The sequence below is a fragment of the Sciurus vulgaris genome, assembly GCF_902686455.1.
Source record: "Sciurus vulgaris genome assembly, chromosome: 8".
NCBI lineage: Eukaryota > Metazoa > Chordata > Mammalia > Rodentia > Sciuridae > Sciurus > Sciurus vulgaris.
Window position 1 is genome coordinate 117,944,368 of NC_136468.1, and position 19,773 is coordinate 117,964,140.

General features: G+C 38.2%; 1 protein-coding gene across 4 annotated transcripts in view; it reads right to left on the reverse strand.

Annotated features, from left to right (window-relative positions):
- Positions 1–19,773, reverse strand: part of PISD (phosphatidylserine decarboxylase) — a 49,954-nt gene that overhangs the window by 17,269 nt on the left and 12,912 nt on the right. For 2 of the 4 annotated variants that reach the window (XM_079149726.1, XM_079149720.1), the window contains exon 3: positions 18,962–19,148. In XM_079149726.1, the coding sequence (XP_079005852.1) occupies positions 18,962–19,148 (187 nt within the window). The remainder of the gene's footprint in view (positions 1–18,961; positions 19,149–19,773) is intronic. The other 2 variants (XM_079149723.1, XM_079149724.1) reach the window with 1 other exon arrangement.

Genomic DNA, 19,773 nt, shown 5'->3' on the forward strand with positions numbered 1-19,773 from the left:
AAAGTGTCCCTGGGTTCAATACCTAACTGTAAATAATAATGGGGGGGAGGTTCTTTCCTGACACTGAGGTCCACAGGGCAGAGGCCACACAAAGTAACTCAGGGCTGCCTCTGACTAGGCACAGCTCTGGCCCAAGGATGTGGGGTGGGTTCAAAGAATCCCTCACTGGCTAGAAGGTCTGGATGGCCACCCCTCCTGCCAACCCTCTGCCCCAGGGAAAACTTACCCTTGCCTCATCTAATTGCATGAAGTGGGGGAATTGTCCACCAAATGCCATGAGGCTTTGGGGGCACGGGGTGGAGACAGACAGGGAAAGTAGAAAAAAATGCTCATTGACTATGAAGAACATGGCTAGGAAATGGCAAAGCTGCACCAAGAGATGTAAAATGAGCCCTAGGGAAGATGTGCATGCCCCCTCCTTTCCCATCAGAGATCTGCCCTACCCTTTCTCAGAATCCAGTTCAGGTCCCAACTACCAGAATGTAAAAAAGAACCAAATCCAAAGGTAAGATGGATATTTCAATTAGATATTTTATGACCAAAAGCAGGGGCAAAGCTAGGTGTGGTGGTACACACCTCCAATCCCAGTGGCTGGTGGGGGGGGTGAGGCAGGAGGATCACAAGTTCAAAGCCAGCCTAAACAACTTAGTAAGATGATATCTTAAAATAAAAAAAATTTTAAAAGGGTTGGGGATGTGACTCAGTGGTCAAGCACCTCTGGGTTCAATCCCCTGTACCAAAAACAAACAAATAGGGGGCACAACCTAAAAAATAAAATATATAAATCTGTCAACTTGAGTAAAAGAGACAACAAGAAATATGCTTAATTGCTAGATAATATTTTTGTGACTTGTGGGGACAAAGGGACAGCGTATCTGAAATGACAACTGCCACATAACTGCTTGCCGCTGCAAGCACACCTGGCTGCCTTTTATCCTCTGTCTGTGTTGTTCACTGGCAAAGGTCTCTGTGCCAATGGCCCTCCTCCCTGAGGCCAAGGGTCAAAAGGCAATTGGTCCTGCATAGCCCAAAGGAACTTGTCTACTTTGGTCATGAATCCAGGACATTTTAGGGCATCATGAATTCCTACAAAGAAATACCTGGAAGAATCTCCTCATACTTCTTCTTAGTAGTCCGTGAAGTCCTCTCTCAAGAGGGTCCTCAGTGCCCTTAAGAAAATCACTTCTGCCCACTGATGGATGCTACTAGGCTAAGTCAAGGACTAAACTAGAAGGAACTAAAAGCAATATGCTGACTGCTATAGTGTAGATAAGTGACTGTCCCCGCCCCCAAAGGTCCATGTGATAAATTAGGCTTAGTCCCAAGCATAGTGCTACTGGGAGGTGATGAAATCCTCAAGAGATGGGGACTACTGGGAGGTCTTCAGATCCTTAGGGGCATGCCCCTTAAGAAGGATAGTGGGAACTTAAACCCCTTCCTCTTCCCTTTACTCCATGACCACGAGGTGAGCAGTTCTGCTCTGCCAAGAGCTCTCTGCCATTGCCATCGGGCACCCCCTTGATGGCCTCAAAGCAATGGATTTAACTGATCATAAACTGGAGCTTTTAAAACTATGAGCCAAAATAAACCTTTTCTCTTATAAATTGTCTCAGAAGATCAAGGAACAACTTCTAAGCATGATTTCAAGTTACCCCTCTAGCCACATGATTCTGTGAAAAAAACCTTGACAAGAAAAGCATCCATTTTAAGTTTCATCTAAATCAAAGATTCTCTTTTTTAATTTTTTTTTTAGTTGTAGATGGACACAATATCTTTATTTTATTTATTTATATGTGGTGCTGAGGATCAAACCCAATGCCTCACATGCTAGACAAGCATTTTACCACTGAGCTACAACCCCAGCCCTAAACCAGTGATTCTTAACCTGGGATATACATGAGTTTGAGGTATCTGAGGACCCTAAAATTGTAAGCCAAAATTTTGGGGGGTACTTTTTTTTTTGAAGGAATAAAGTCTGCAATTATTGTCCAACTCCTAAAAAATGCTCAAAACTTCAAAAGTTAAAAATTATGGATCTTACCATTTACTAAAATAAAGTTCAAAATGACCATAGTATTCAAAGATGTCTAAGGAAAAAAAGACAACAATATACAACAGAGAAGTGGGCAAAAATTTACAAATGACACTTCATAAATAGCCAATATGAACAGAATAAACGTGAAAAATGTTTAAGTGAAATTCATATTTAAAGACAAGCAAAACAGAAACTGTATTAAGGCACTAGAGTCTTAATGCAATTTCCTACATGCCTCTCAGTGAAGAGATATTCCAGAGGTTTTTCAAGATGGTGGAATTGAGGAAGTCGCTTTCCTGGCTGCTTCATGGAGTGAAAGCAAGAAAGCAGACAGGCAGCTTCTCAGCAGGGTCAATGAACAAAAAAAAGTGAGTGAACTTTATTGGAATTTAAAACATTCAAAGCAGATCAGGGACTCAGGAGGTTGGATATTTAAAAAAAAAAAAAAAAAGAGTAATTCCAAGCGATACAGCCACTGCTGTGCCAAAAGCACCAGCCAGAACAGTCCCTCTGTAAGCATAGTGGAGGAATAAGGGAATTAAAGGAACCAGAATTTTTGGGAAGCCCCAGATACAGAGTGTTTAGAGATCAAGGATATTGCCTGGCAAACCTGAAAGATGTGCTGCACAATATCCGTGTGCTGGGCAAGAAGCTGCCATCTCTTCAGGGCATGTGAAGGACAAAGGAAAGGAATCATTCTGCAGTCATTGTGTGGAGCCAGCAGCTGAGGGGGCTGATTCCTGGCAAACCCGAGTTTGGCCTGAAGTACACACTGCATGACATAGAGTGTGCTTAAGTGACCAGGAAAAAAAATCAAACATGGAGAGAGGTTTACACAGGGGACAAGTCATGGAAACTCACCCGGCTCTACCCACCTCCAATCCAACTGCTTGCAGGACTAGCTGGGAGAGACTCATCTGGCTGGGAACTCGGAAGGTTGAGGTGGGAGAGATTGTTTGGAGACTGAACCTGAGACCAGGAAATGTGGGGTCTCAACTGGGTCCCCCACCTCACAAGAGGAACCCAGGGGAGATCCCTGGGGTATAGTCCTCCAGTGTGGACCAGCAAGTCCTGGGCACTGGAGGTGTGCTGATTTAAAATCCCTAGAACAACTGGTTTTCAGCAAAGAGCCTGGAGCATACCGTAGCCTAAACCCTGCCTCTCTCACTCCAGTAATCCAGAGGGTAGAGCATCACATCCAGAGAGCCCCACCTAAAAACTGCTGAGAAGAGAAACAGAATCTTTGAACTCCAACAGAAAGGATTTTTTAACTTCATCAAGATCTTTATTATCATATTATTTTTGTTTAATTGTTACCTTAATGGTACATGGACATTTACACATATTCATATTTGTTTTTTCTCATTTCCAGCATTTTTGAAGCCAGATATTTTTCACGTATTAGTTTCTTATGAACTAGGTTAACTGATATATTTTAGTTTTATTTTGTAGTTTTATTTTTAATATTTAAAAAAAATTTTATCTTATATATTTTTTCTTCTACTTGTTTCCCTTGATTCTTTTTTCTTCTCCTAACAGTCAATACCTAGTGTTCTCTTTCACTTTTCCTTTAATTTTTTTACTTCTTCTCTCCTCCTCCCTCATAATCACCATATCCTATATCACATATATTCTCTCCATGTCTACCATTTAAAATTATAAACTGTTTTGCAAACCTGCTGTTTTTATTGTAGGCAATAGCTGATAATATCATTTCTGTTTATTGTGATAATTAATATTATAGACATCACAATACTACAATAATGGCTTAATGTTGTATATTGTTTGCATTGGTTGTTGTTATTATTTGTCTTTCCCTAAACAGTGAGGTACTGGAAACTTTAAGGGGCACTATAAGGGCACAGGGTAGAAATCCTACTACCTCAGATCCATACTGTTGTATGGGTAGACACACGAACAACATGAAAAAGCAAACAAACCAAGATACTCCAATAATAGAATCCATCAACACCACAGTGGAAGAAATGCCAGAGAAGGAGTTTAGAACGTACATAGTTAAACTGATCTGCAAAGTAAAGGATATAAGAAATAAAATCAGAAATAAAATATAGGAAGTGAAAGATCACTTCAATAAAGAGGCAGAGATTCTGAAAAAAATCCAAACAGAAATCCTTGAAATTAAAGAAACAATAAAGCAAATTAAAAATTCAGTACAAAGTATCATCAAGAGACTAGACTACTTGGAAGACAGAACCTCAGGCAATGAAGACAAAATATATAATCTTGAAAACAGAGTTGACCCCAGAGAGATGTTAAGAAACTATGAACAGAACTTCCAAGAATTATGGGATAACATGAAAAGACCAAATTTGGGCGGGGGTTGTAGCTCAGTGGTAGAGCATTTGCCTAGCATGTGTGAGGCACTGGTTCAATTCTCAGCACCACATATAAATAAATGAATAAAATAAAGGTCCAACTAAAAAAGTATTGAAAAAGAGAAAAAAAAAAAAGAAAAGACCAAATTTAAGATTTATCAGGATAGATGAAGGTGCGGAGATACAAACCAAAGGAATGCACAATCTTTTCAATGAAATGATATCAGAAAATTTCCCAAACCTGAAGAATGAAATGGAAAATCAAATATAAGAGGTTTACAGGACTCTAAATGTACAAAATTACAACAGACCCACACTAAGGTATATTATAATGAAAATGCCTAACATACAGAAAAAGGAGAGAATTTTAAAGACTGTGAGAGAATAATACCAGATAATGTACAGGGGAAACCAGTTTGGATCTCAGCTGATTTCTCAACCCAGACCCTCAGTGCTAGAAGGACCTAGAATAACATATGCCAAGCTCTGAAAGAAAATGGACACCAACCAAGAATCCTATATTCAGCAAAATTAAGCTTCAGATTTGAAGATGAATTAAAAACCTTCCATAATGAACAAAAGTTAAAAGAATTTGCAGTTTGCAAGTCTGTACTATAGAACATTCTCAAGAAAATATTCCATGAAAATGAAATGATTAAAAAAAGTGAAAACCAGCAAAGGGAGGAACTACACTAAAGGAATAGTCAATCAAAGGAGAAACTAATTCAAATTAAAGGCTAGAAATAAACCCAAATGGCCAGAAATACAAATCATATATCAGTAATAACCTTGAACATTAATGGCCTAAACTCATCAATCAAGACAGACTGGTAGAATGGATTTAAAAACAAGACCCAACAGTATACTGTCTCTGAGAGATTCACCTCATAGGCAAAGACATCCACAGAGTGAAGATGAAAGGGTGGGAGAAAACATATCATTCATGTGGAACGTGAATCATGTAAAAAAGCAGGGGTTTCTATCCTCTTATCAGATAAAGTGGACTTTAAGCCAAAGTTAATCAGAAGGGACAAAGAAGTCCATTTCATACTGCTTAAGGAAATCATACATCAATAAGACATTAACAATCATAAATATTTGAATGAAGCATTTATATTAAACAAATCCTTCTCAATTTCAAGAATCAAATAGACCACAACATAATAATACTGGGTAACTGTAATATGCCTCTGTCACCACTGACTAGATCCTCCAAACAAAAACTAAATAAAGAAGCTACAGAAGTGAAAAATACAATTGATAATTTAGACTTAACAGACATATATAGAATATTTCATCCATCAGTGACTTCTCAGCAGCACAGATCCTTCTCTAATATAGACCATGTTATGTAAACTATCATATAAGTTGGCATACAATTTAAATATTACCTTAATATATTTTTATTATCTATAGGGTTATTCTGATAGCTCCCTTTCCATTGATATTAATTTTTGTTTTTGCATTTTCCTTGATTAGACTTGTTTCATTTTTATCAAAATTTAGCTGTATTATTTCTTCTCTATTTCAAATATTTCTGCTCCTCTTCTTACTTTTTCCTTCCTACTACATAATTTGAAAATGATTGTTATTCTAGCTTCTTTCTGACACAAGTATTTTAAGTTATAAATGTTCATCTGAGTACTGTTTCATTCCAGAGATCCTGATGGTTTAAGCTTTTATTATCACTTAGTTCAAAGCACTTTTACTTACTTTCCTTATGCTTTCTTCCTTGACCTCTGAGATATTTATAAGTGTGCCATTAATTTTGAAAGAATTGACATGTGGGGGTGGGGTTCTATATCTTAAGGTGATTAATTTCTAATGTAATAAATAATGTAGGAAACACAGTATGCATGATTTCAAACTGAAAAAAAAAAGTAATGGAAGTGCTTTTTATATTGATTGTATGGGTTACATACATGTCAAAACTGATAAAATAGTGTACTTCAAATATGTGCACTTTAATTTTACCTCAATAAAGATATGAGAAAAAAATTACTCCACCCTTCCACCTGCTCAAGTCACAAAGCATGAATCATTTTCCATTTCCCTCCCCCTCTCTTCATCTAATCCATCAATGCAACTTATTGGCTCTCCACTCAAGGCTGTCCTTCCTTGAATGTTTTAATAAGTAGCAGTACCACTTTACCCCAGCCTTGGGCATCTGCGCCCTTTACCTGTTTAAGTTTTCCTCAAGACATTTCAACCACTTGATATGCCTATGTTTCTTATATCATGCCCACTAATAAGAAAAGCCCTGGTTCTGTTCATGAGTTGACTCCCAACATCTCAAAAGGGTCTGATACACAGAAGGAACTCAAAGATGTGGCAAATGAACAAGTGAATTCAAGAAGAAAGGAAATCATGTTCATCTATGACAATTTGGGTTTTGCAAATATCCAGTATGGTTCATGTAGTAGACAATAATACCAACTACACAAGACATCATTACTATTATTATTAGTAGTAGTACCAGAGATTAGACTCAGGGGAGGTGAACCACTGAGCAATATCCTCAGCCCTTTTTAAATTTTATTTAGAGACAGGGTCTCACTAAGTTGCTGAGGCTGGCTTTGAACTCTCAATCCTTTTCCCTCAGCTTCCTAAGCCTTATCATGCAGAACGGTAAAACAATCATATAGTGAAACATGAATACAGTAAAAAAGACAAGATTTAAAAATAACTGTACACATTTAAAATTAAAGACAAAGACAGGAAATGAACATATGAAAAATAAAGCTCATGATTACCCAATCACAGTCTCACTGTGAGAAGAGGTGGGAATCATAAAACTGTCTTCTCTTTCCCAACATTGTCATACTGTCAGAACATCTCTTTCATTTAAGAGAATGAACCAGGCATGGTGGTGCATTCCTGTAATCCCAGTGGCTCGGGAGGCAGAGGCAGGAGAAGCACGAGGTCAAAGTCAGCCAGCCTCGCAACTTGAGCCCTGCAACTTAAAGAGACCCTGTCTCAAATTTAAAAAATTAGAAGGGCTGGAGATGTAGTTCAGTGATTAAGTGCCTCTGAGTTCAATCCCTGGTACCAAAAATAAATAAGTATAAAAGAGAATGAGGTTGTTATGATTTGAAAAATAGGTGTTCCCCCAAAAGCTCCTATGTTCATGTAGGTACTCTAAGGTGGAATGATCAGATTATGAAAGCCGTGACTTGATTGGTTCACCCTAGTTTGAATGGACTCCCTGAGTAACTGTAAGCAGGTGGGACATGGCTGGAGAAGGTGGGTCACTGTGGGCGTGCCCTGGAAGGGTTCATCTTCCCTACTGCTCCTTCCCTTTTTGCTCTCTTTGCTTCCTTGCAGCCACGTCCTGAGCAGTTTTCCTCTACCACACCTATCCACCATGATGTATCACCTTACTTTGGGCTCAGAGCAACAACGGCCTCAGCCGACCATGGACTAAACTCTGGAAATATGTGATAAAATAAACCTTTCCTCCTCTAAGTTATTTTTGTTGGGTATTTTGGTCACAGCAACAAAAGGCTGACTAACACAGGTTGATTTCCACAAGGGCACTGAAACTAGTCAATGGGGAAATGATAATCTTAAAACAAATGGTGATGGGAAAACTGTATATCTACATATGAAAGTCGGGCCCTTCCCCTACACTGTATTCAAACATTAGCTCAAAATGGATCAAAGACCTAAACATAAGATCTTAAAGTATGAGAAAACAGGGGAAACCAAAGCACAGGAAACAAAAGAAAAAAACACATAAACTGGGTTTCAACAAAATTTAAAACTTTCATGCACCCAGGACATTATCGAGAGTGAGACAATCCACAGAATGGGAGAAATATCTGCAAATCCTATATTTGATAAGGGATGAAATCCAGAACATATAAAGAATTACTGTAACTCAACAATAAAAAACCCAATTAAAAAAATGTACAACGGCAATAGCTAAGCTATGGAACCAACCTAGTTGCCCTTCAATAGATGAATGGATAAGGAAATGTGGTAAATATACATAATGGAATATTAGGCAGTCATAAAGAAGAATAAAATTTATGGTATTTGCAGGTAAATTGATGGAGTTGGAGAATATCATGCTAAGCGAAATAAGCCAAGCCCAAAGAACCAAAGGTCAAATGATTTCTCTGATATGTGGATGATGATACATAATGTGGCATAGGGCAAGGGAAGAATAGAGGAACTTTGCATTGGGCAGATGAGAGTGAAAGGAGGAGGCATGGGAGTGGGAAAGATGGTGGAAACAGACTGACATCATTATCGTAGGTACATGTATGACTGCGTGAATGGTATGATGACATCATGTACAACTGGAAAAATAAAAGTTGTGCTTTTATTTGTGCTTTGTGTACGATGAATTGAAATTCATTCTGCTGTCATGTATAACTAATTGGAACAAAAAAAAAAAATGTGCAAAGGACTTGAACAGACACTTCTCCAAAGAAGATATGTAGGAGACGCATTCCAAAATCCTTCCCCAACAATGTCTAAAACCAAGGGGAGTATCAAACCCTATATATACCAAGTTTATACTTTGTTTTGTTTCTTACAGTATCAGGGAGTAAATTGGGGGGCACTTCACCACTGAGCTACATCTCCAGCCCTTTTTAATTCTATTTTGAGATAGGCTCTCACTAAGTTGCTCAAGCTGGCCTCAAATTTGCAATCCTCCTGCCTCAGTCTGCCAAATAGCTGAGATTACAGGTGTGAAACAACATACCCTGACAATTTTTTTTCTTATAACTGCAAACCTATGATAAAAGTTTAACTTGTAAGTTAGGAAAAGAAGAGATTACCAGCAATAACTAATAATAAAACAGGACAATTATATCATTATATTATAGTGAAAGTTATTTAAAACCTGAATTGTTTATTTCTGGAATTGCCTAATTTTTTTTTTTTTTTTTTTTCAGTACTGGGGATTGAACCTAGGGCCTTGTGCTTGCAAGTACTCTACCAACTGAGCTATATTCCCAGCCCTGGAATTGCTTAATTTTTAGATCACAGTTGACTACAAGTGCAATTTCTGAAAGTTAAAAGAGGGGAGCGAGTGTATATAAATAGCCAATGAGCATGTGAAATAATGCTCAACATCATCAATCATGAGGAAAATGCAAATAATGAACAATTAGATATCACTTCATATCCCTGAGGATAACTATTATCAAAAACTCATTCAAATATATAAAATTGGAAACTTTATGCATTGCTGGTAGGAATGTAAAATGGTAAAGATGCTGTGGAAAAGTTCTGCCATTCCTCGACAAGTTAAACAGAATTATCATATGATCTAGCAACAACTCAAAAGAATTGAAAGCAGGGACCTAAGCAGATACTTGTATACCAGTTTTCACAGAAGCATCATTTCCAAAACTCAAAAGGCAAAAAAGCCCAATTCATTAACTACTACCAATCCATTAACTAATATCCAGATGAATGGATAAATTTAATGTGGTATATATATTCAACACAGAAAAAGGAATGAAATTCTGATATAAGATTATCCACAGATGAACAAGGATGAAACTTGAAAATATTATGCTAAGTGAAAGAAGCTAGAAACAAAAGGAAAAATATTGTATGATTCCACTTACATGAGATACCTAGAACAGGCAAGTTCACAGTGACTAAAAATAGAATAATAGTCACCAGGGGTTAGGGGAACAGGAGAATGGGGAGTATTATTTAATGGGTACAGAATTTCTGATTGGGATGATGAAAAAGTCCTAGAAGTGAATAGTAGTAATGGCTGCAAAACACTGTAAATATACTTAATGTCACTGAATTGTACACTTAAAGATCGTACACTTAAAAGATTGTACACTTAAAGATGGGGCCTCACACTCATACATTGCTGGTGGAGTTGCAAATTGGTGCGGTTACTCTGGAAAGCATTATGGAGATTCCTTAGAAAACATGAAATGGACCCACCATTTGACCCAGCCATCCCACTCCTCAGTTTATACTCAAAGGACTTAAAATCAGCATACTACAGTGATGCACCACATCAATGTTCATAGCTGCTCAATTCACAATAGCTATATTGTGGAACCAACCTAGGTGCCCTTCAATTGATGAATGGATAAAGAAACTGTGATATATATACACAATGGAATATTACTCAGTCAAAAGAAGAATAAAATCATGGCATTTGCTGGTAAATGAATGGAGTAGGAGAATATCATGCTAAGTGAAATAAGTCAAGCCCAAAAACCAAAGGCTGAATGTTTTCTCTGATAAGTGGATGATGACACATAACAAGGGAGGAGTTGGCGGGGGGGGGGGGGGGGGGGGAGAATGGAGGCACTTTGGATGGTATAGAGGAAAATGAGGTGGAAGGGGGTGGGAAAGGGAAGGATAGTAGACTGAGACAGACAGTATTACCCTATTTATATGTATGGTTACATGAATGGTGCGCATCTACATTGTGTACAACCAGAGAAATGAAAGGGTGTACCCCATTCGTGTACAATGAATCAAAATGCAGACTGTAAAAATAAAAATTAAAAAAAAAAAATGGGGCCTCCAAAAGTTTGATTAAGTTGTGAGGTTGGGCTCCTCATGATAGAATTAAGTGCCTTTAAAAGAGAGACACCAGAGAGCCTGAGAGTGCTGTCTCCTCGCAAACCCTGCCCTCCACTGTGAGAGGACACAGGAAGCAACAATCTGTAAGCCAGGAAGTAAGTTCTTACTGGAGCCCAACTATGCTAGCACCCTGATATTGGATTGCCAGCCTCCAAACTGTAAGAAAATAAATTTCTGTTGTTTAACCCACCTAGTGTAGTATTTTGTTACAACAGCTAGAGCTATGATAGTATATTTCACCAAGGGGATGAGGATGGGGTGTTGAAAAGAAGAGATAGCATTGGCAAAGAGAAAGAAGTATCCCCAAAACTCTGGTAGGTAAATTTCGCCAAAATATTTTGGAATGGTTTCTATGGAGGGCAAGAGGGAATGCCATTAGACAGAACAAATGGCAAAGTGACAGGAGAAGGTAATGAGAAGAAGGAAGAGATAGAGGGACAAATGGACAAAGAGACACCGATTCCCATAGGATAGAGGCAATAAAGACTAACAGTAAGCAGTAGAAGTGAGGCAAGGGAGAGAGGTTCCCAGGTTTTTCACCCCTAGCTTTACTCTCTTAGGGATTATCAGTCATCATTTTCATGGTCCCCAATCCTACGATTCATGTTAGTATGTTCTCTGGGCACAAAGCTGTGTCTTCCCTGTCCTCCTGGCATCTTGACGCTTGTTCAGTGAGCAAGGAAAAACTATCAGCACCAAATCAAGGTCACATGATGAAGGACTTCCTGCATGTCTGCAGTATGCATAATTCAACCTTGGCCTACGGAATTTCAAAGCACAGGGTCAGGAGGCCAAAATGGTGTCTTATGACTATAGGATATAGGGGTAGATGATCCTTAACTAGGTGGTAACAGCTTCTATAAGCAATCATTCCCAATACTTAATTAAAAGATCCGGGGCTGGGGAGATAGCTCAGTCGGTAGAGTGCTTGCCTTGTAAGCACAAGGCCCTGGGTTGGATCCCCAGCACCCAAAAAAAAAAAGAGATCCCCCATCAGTTCCTGTTGAAATGATTCCTGCAAGTTGGTAATAAAACCCAGGTGTCTTCACATAAAGAGTTGGATTATTTAATTTAGGGAATCAGAAAGGAAGGAGTTATGCAGAGACAGTTATATCCATAAATTTGCAAGGGAAGTTCCTGATGAAGCCATGTGTACATAGGGTTAAATTCCACGATGCTGAAAAAATACCTAGAGCACTATAAACCTTACAATCTCCCAAGCTCACACTGGACCAGGAAACATTTGCATTTCAACCAGTTGGAATGCAAAGTCCTTACTGAATGCTCACTTAGTAGAGATCCAGAAGGGTCCTTAGTAGCAGGCCAAACTAGTCCAAAGTAAAGACTACTCTAAATCTATCCTAATGGAGCTTTAAAAGGATCAAAATGCTACACAAATAAATTAATTGATTGTCAGAACAAAGTCCAACACCCTGAAGGAAAAAAAACCTCAATATTCAAAAATAAAAATCTCACAATTTATAAAGCACTGAATCAAAATTATTAGATATTATAAGAAAGAAAAAATATGACAGATAACCAGGAGTGTGGGGGAGTGACTAGTTAGTAGGGTTGGGGATTTGGCTTAGTGGCAGAGTGCTTGCCTAGCATGTGCAAGACCCTGGGTTTAATCCCCAACACTGGGGTGGAGACTAACGGGGAAAGTCAATAGAAATGGACCCAGAATTGACAGAAGATGGGGACATTGTGAGAAAAGGATGTTTGAGAGTTATATAAATAGGCATGATATGTTAAAAAATTTAATGGAAAATGATCATAAAGAGAAAAACAGAAGTCATAAAAGAGAACAATTTGAGACTTCCAATGAAAAACAGAGTATCTACAATGAAATTTCTACTTAAAATCTAATATAACTCGTAAGTGAATTAGACTAGCAAGATCGCAGAATTCTAATATATTGCTAATGGGAATGCAAAATGGTACAATTACTTTCACAAGTTTGGCAATTTCTTATGAAGTTAAATATACACTTATGGGGCTGGGGATATAGCTCAGTTGGTAGAGTGCTTGCCTTGCAAGCACAAGGCCCTTGGTTCAATCCCCAGCACTGCAAAAAAAAAAAAAAATGTATACACACACACACACACACACACACACACACACACACACACACACACTTATATGACCCAATTTTTTTACTTTTAGGCAACATAAGAGAAATGAAAACAAATTTAACAAGTATTCAAAGACTTATAGACAAATGTTCACACTAACTTTACTGTATATATAATAGGTAAAAGCTGCAACTAATCTAAATATCCAGCAACATGAAGGATTAAAAATAATTTGTAGAAGCTGGGCATGGTAGCGCACACCTGTAATCCCGGCCATTTGGAAGGCAGAGGCAGGAGGATTCCAAATACTTCAAGGCCAGTCTCAGCATTTACTGAGATGCTAAGCAACTTTGTGAAACCCTGTCTCCAAAATTAATTAATTAATTAACTAATTAATTTGTGGTGTATCTGACCAACAAAATACAGAAGGTCCCAAGTTATGATGATCTGACTTTACAATGGTTCAAAAGTGTTACTCATGCATTCAGTAAAAACCATACTTTCATATTTTGAATGATTTTTTTCCTGATCTAATGATATATATTATAACAATCTCAAGATACTGGGCAGTGGCATCAAATTGCAAGTCCTAGTCAGTCATGAAATCTTAAGTAACAACTGATAATCTATAGTGTACTGTGTTGCTAAATTATGATGCTCAGTAGATTAGGAGCATTAAATGCATTTTTATTTTTAGTTCTGATAGCTTTATGAAGATGCAATTTCATCAAAAGTCAAGGAGCATCTACACTACTCAGCACTAAGAAGGAATGAATATTCAATATATGCAATAACATGGATCTCCAAAACATTTTTCTCAGTGAAATAAACCAAGTACAACAGTTTACTGTATGATTTCATATATATAAAATTGTAATCTCCTGTGACAGAAAGTAGATTAGTGATTGCCTGAAACCATGAGTAAACACTGATTGCAAAGGGGCACATATCTTGAATGTAGCGGTGTCTCTACAGGTATACACATTTATCAAAAACCACTGAACTATATGCTTTAAAAAGGTATATTTATGTGGAGCATGATGGCATTCCTGTAATCCCAGACACTCAGAAGACTAAGACAGGGTGATGGCAGGTTCAAGGCCAATCTGGGCAATTTAGCAATACTCTGTATCTAAAATAAAAAATAAAAAGGGCTTGGGATGTAGCTCAATGGCAGGGCACCCCTAAGTTCAAGTCCAAGAATTGGGGCAGGGAGCGGGGTATTTACTGCATATAAATAGTATCTTAATAATTTTTCTTTTTCTTATAGTGCTATGGATTAAACTCAGGGTCTTACTCATGCTAGGCAAATGCTCTACCACTGACCTATATCCCTAGTCTGGTAAGGATCATTTTAAAAAGATTAAATCAACTTTAACAAAAAAAAAGGGAGAGGTTTAACAGAAATATGGAGGAAATGTTAAAAATGCTTGCTTGCTCTGGAGACAGAATGGCATTAGTAAACAAGCTCTTCTTTACCTATTTGAATTTTTATATGTGTACTTTGCAGTTTTAAAAACAATTTCATTCAAAATAAACATTAAGCCTGGTACAGTGGCACACTGCTGTCATCCCAGCAACCAGGGAGGCTGAGGAAGGAGAATCACAAATTTGAGGCCAACCTCAGCAATATATCAAGGCCGTATCTCAAAGGGGGCGGGGGAAGTGGGGTGGAACTCAGTGTGTGATGGATTGACAGATCTGGCTTCATGAGAATGTTATACGCCAGACTGTAAGGGAAATGACTAAACAGACTCCATTTTGCTCTGAGACTCCATGTTATGTAGGAAACAAGCTTCTCCCATGGGAACACCCTGCCTCTATACCCATCATCAGTTACTTAGTGTGACATGTTTAACAATGCAAAATGATAATTCTTATGTAATAAAAAATTGCTCTCTTTTGATCCCTATTGCTCCTAACAAATGTACCATGTAAACGGTAATTGTGTGGTTGTTAGTAACCATTCTTTAGTTTGTACCTAGGTGATTCACTTCTCCCTCTGTTGATGATCTCATGATGTTAGTCTGTAATTTCAAATCATAGCAATAGACACTTATGATGTGATTTTTGGTATAAAAACCCCCACAACCCTGTGGTTGGCGCTGTTATCCCAATAGCCATTTTGGGGGCACTGTGTGAAATAGTCAGCTGGCCGGCTTAATAAAGACTCTCAAATTTGGACTTCTTAGTGGTGATTGGTCTATTAAGGTGCACCCCATAACAAGTAGTAAAGCATCCCTGGGCTTACTCCCTAATGCCGCAAAACACATACACCACCAGATCAGAGATTTGGAGGCTTGTCTACACTTTGTAAACCTCCAGAGATGAGATTATAGAATTCATTATTTTTAAAATTCCTTAATGACTGATGGTCAGTTAGATCTGGAAAATCTCTTTTTTTTTAATGTGATGACTCATTTAATTTTTTTAAATTTTAATTTATTTTTATTGTAAACAAATGGGATACATGTTTGTTTGTACATGGAGTAACATGATACCATTTGCGTAATCATACATTTACATAGGGTAATGATGTTTGATTCATTGTTATTTCCCCCCCACCCCTCCTTTCCCTCTATACAGTCTCTCCTTCCTCCACTCTTGCTCCCCTCCTACCCCCCATTATGTGTCATCATCCACTTATCAGAGAAAACATTCAGCCTTTGGTTTTGGGGCTTGGCTTATTTCATTTAGCATGATATTCTCCTACTCCATTCATTTACCAGCAAATGCCATGATTTTATTCTTCTTTATGACTGAGTAATATTCCATTGTGTATATATATCACAGTTTCTTTATCCATTTATCAGTGGAAGGGCACCTAGGTTGGTTCCACAATCTAGCTATTGTGAATTGAGCAACTATGAACATTGATGTGGCTGCATCACTGTAGTATGCTGATTTTAAGTCCTTTGGGTATAAACTGAGGAGTGGGATAGCTAGGACAAATGGTGGATCCATTTCATATTTTCTAAGGAATCTCCATAGTGCTTTCCAGAGTAACTGCACCAATCTGCAACTCCACCAGCAATGTATGAGTGTGCCTTTTACCCCATATCCACACCAACACTTATTATTGCTTGTGTTTTTGATAAGAGCCATTCTAATTGGAATTAGATGAAATCTTAGGGTGGTTTTAATTTGCATTTCTCTAATTACTAGAGATGATGAGTACTTTTTTATATATTTGTTGATCACCTATATATTTTCTTCTGTAAAGTGTCCTCCCAGTTTCCTTAGCCCATTTATTGATTGGGTTCTTTGTATTTTTGGTGTAAAGTTTTTTAAGTTCTTTATAAATTTTGGAGATTAGTGATCTATCTGAAGTCTGTGTAGAAAAGATTTTCTCCCACTCTGTAGGCTCTCTTTCTTATTTTTCATTTACAATGACAGTGATTAGATGGGGTAGGGAGGAGACTAGGACTCAACCCACAACTGCCAATTAAGGTTCCTCCTTCTCAACCTGCTGCCTCTCTTAAAATCTTATAAAGTCAATTTTGAGTCCAGACCATTCCCTTTTTCCAAAATAAAAAGCTAGAGTCTTACTTTAAAATCTAGGAGTGGTCCTATGGCCATGTTACTCAACCAAAGGAATAATATCTAATTTAACACTAGTTCTTTACTAATAGATGGGGTTTGAGACCTCACACTGCATGAGGCCTCTCCACCCCAGAGTATCCTGTCACTGTCCAACCTTAGACCTTATGAGATAACCAGCTTTTTTTTTTTTTTTTTGTAGTTGTTGATGGACTTTTATTTATTTATATGTGGTGCTGAGAATCGAACCCAGTGCCTCACACATGCTAGGCAAGCACTCTTAACCACTGAGCCACAACCCAGCCCCAAATAATTATCTTTTGCATATAAACTTAGTATGGCAGCAACCCCAATTATACAAACAGTAGATGCTAAAAATCTACTGGTACTGGGCTCTTAAGATTTTTGGAAGCAGGCTGCTTCCAAATTAAGATTTTCTTGGAATTCCTTTGAAATGAATGGGAATTTCCTGAAAGCACACAAGCTCATCACAGGATGAGTCAACATGATAAATGCCGGGGTCAAAGAGACCAGCTTGAGCCTAACATTTGCGTGGTATCACACAATCATAGTGTTGTGCTACCCATGTTTACGCTTACAATTGCTTTATTAGTCTAATGGAGAATGATATACTTAGGGAGGAAACTGCCAAGCTTAGAGGAGACAGGGCAGTACATTTTGAAAGTCTGACTCACACTTTGTGATATACTACCAGAAAACTTTCTTCTTTTAATCTGAGGTAGTTATTATAAAGTTCAAGGTTATAAGAACAGACCAATGGGCAAAGGGAGAGAAGTACAGACAGATAACTCCTAGTGTAACTGCCACAATATGAATCTGCATGGCCAGCTGACTAAGTCATACATAGTTTCACAGGATTTAAAAACACAAGTGAACTGGGTGTGGTGGTACATGCCTATAATCCCAGAGATTTAAAGGGCTGAGGCAGGAAGATCACAAGTTTGAGACCAGCCTCAGAAACTTAGCAAGGTCCTAAGCGACAAAAACAAATTTTTAAAAAAAGGTTGGGATGTAGCTCAGTGGTTAAGTGCCCACGGGTAACCCTCCCCAACAAAACAGAAGTGAAATTCTTACACTGAATTCTATTTTGGAGAAAAATGTTCAAAGCCAAACTCCAAAAGAAAATTTTAGAAGGAAGTCCATTGTGTAGCAGGCAATGCCAATGGCAACAAAAATTTCCTTTTTTTTATTTTGTGGCAGTGGTGGGCGGCAGGGTAGGGGAGAATGGATTTACTGGTGATTAAACCCAGGTGCCTTGTACCACTGAGCATCCCCAGACCTTTTTATTTTTTTTATTTTGAGACAGGGCTTCACTAAGTTGCTGAGGGTCTTGCTAAATTGCTGAGGTTCACCTCAAACTTGCAATCCTCCTGCTTCAACATCCCAAGTCTGGGATTACAGGTACATGCCACCATACCTGGAAAAAAAAGATTTCTAGAGGACCTGTGTTAGAGCTGGAGGGAACCTCAGAGTCACGTTCCAATCCAATCTGTTCTTTTACAGTTAAAGACAAAGAGAACCAGACAGAAAGTGACATGTTCGATTGCATGTGGCTACAAAGGAGCATGTAGGAATGGGACTTGGCATCAGAATTCTGACATCCTGTCACTGTTAAATCCTATTTGACTGGATTCAGTGGAACTGGAACAACAATATGAAGTAGGTCAAGAGAAGATCCAAATGCACTATTCCCTTCCAAATACCAGAAAGTTTCAATTTTTACCCCCTCTTTTGTCCACAATATTGGAACCTATCACTGAGTCTTTGATATTTTAGATTTTTCTTTTGTTAAATTAAGAATGCAGAGAAGAAATTTTTAAACTTATACCTTTATGTTGAATTTCAATATTAGAGTGTCTGCTCTGAGTCAGGCATTATTATAAGCCACAGGAAGCACAGAAAAATAACACAGCTCATTATATAGGACATAAGAATCGACAACAGTGCAGATTATTCCTCTTGTGTGAGTATGATTGGTGGGGAGCATTCTGAGCAATAATAATAATAATGGAATTTAATGATTTCAGTCTGGTTCCTGATGACAACTAATCCACATCACAAAAGTTCACCCTCCTCTGACCAAGAAAGGAAAAAACAGTAGAAGAGTCAGGATGTCAGCATCAATGTAAGGTATGAACACTGAAGATTTCAACTGCAGAAAATTTCTACCAGGCCCTTGAAGAAAGTAGGAGTAGGGCACAGATAAAAAAGAAACCAGACATGACACCAAAGGCAGGACTCCTATATTTTGCCAAAACCCACTGGAGACATAAGATCCAACAAAAGCAAATCTGACTTGTTCAAATATTTCAACTTTGGGGCAATTTAGAAAGCAACAGACAGCTGTGCTGGATGAGACCTGTATGTGGTCCCACCTTATTCCTACCTCCCAGTGACCAGCAAGTTTGGGTGGAATCTCCAGTCCCAGTTTCTCCAGCTCTCGTTCCCTGTACTTCTCATACTGCCGGTACCCTGCATAACCGCCACCGGTTGCTAACAGAATGGGCAAGGGGCGCAACCGGAATAATGTTCGGGCAGTGGCAGTGTGAATTTTCCTGGTATCTGTAACAAAAAAAAAAAAACAGGAAAATTTTGAGACTGGGAAACAGGAATAGGGAAGAGTCATGCAAACACAGCACACACTAGAAGGCCAGGAAGTCAATGCATTTCAAAAGGCTTCACTCAGTAAAGCTGACTGAACTCATAAGAGATCTGACAGGTAGGTAACAACCCTGCATCAATACTGAGACTCTTCTGTCTCTAAAGTATATCAATTAGTAAAAGACAGGCATTGTTCTTGTGAAACAACAATGCACTACAGTCACAGAATATAAGATGAAAACACTGAATCTCAAAGAGGTCCAGGAACTAATCAAGGTTACTGAGCTGGCCAAGAGTAGGTCCAGGACTCTTATCCAGGGCTCTCTGATCTTGCTTTTACAATCTAGGCCCAATTCTGATCAGGCACAGGTATTCTGAAATACAAATCTCATAAGTTCTTACAACTCAATTAAAAAAATAAATAAATAACCTGGGGCTGGGGAAGTAACCCAGTATAAAGTATTTGCCTGGAATGTGCAAGGTCCTGGATTTGATGCCCAGCACCACATACACACAAAAAATACAACCCAGTTTAAAAATGCATACAGGATTTAAACAGACATTTCACCAAAGAAGATTTATGAAT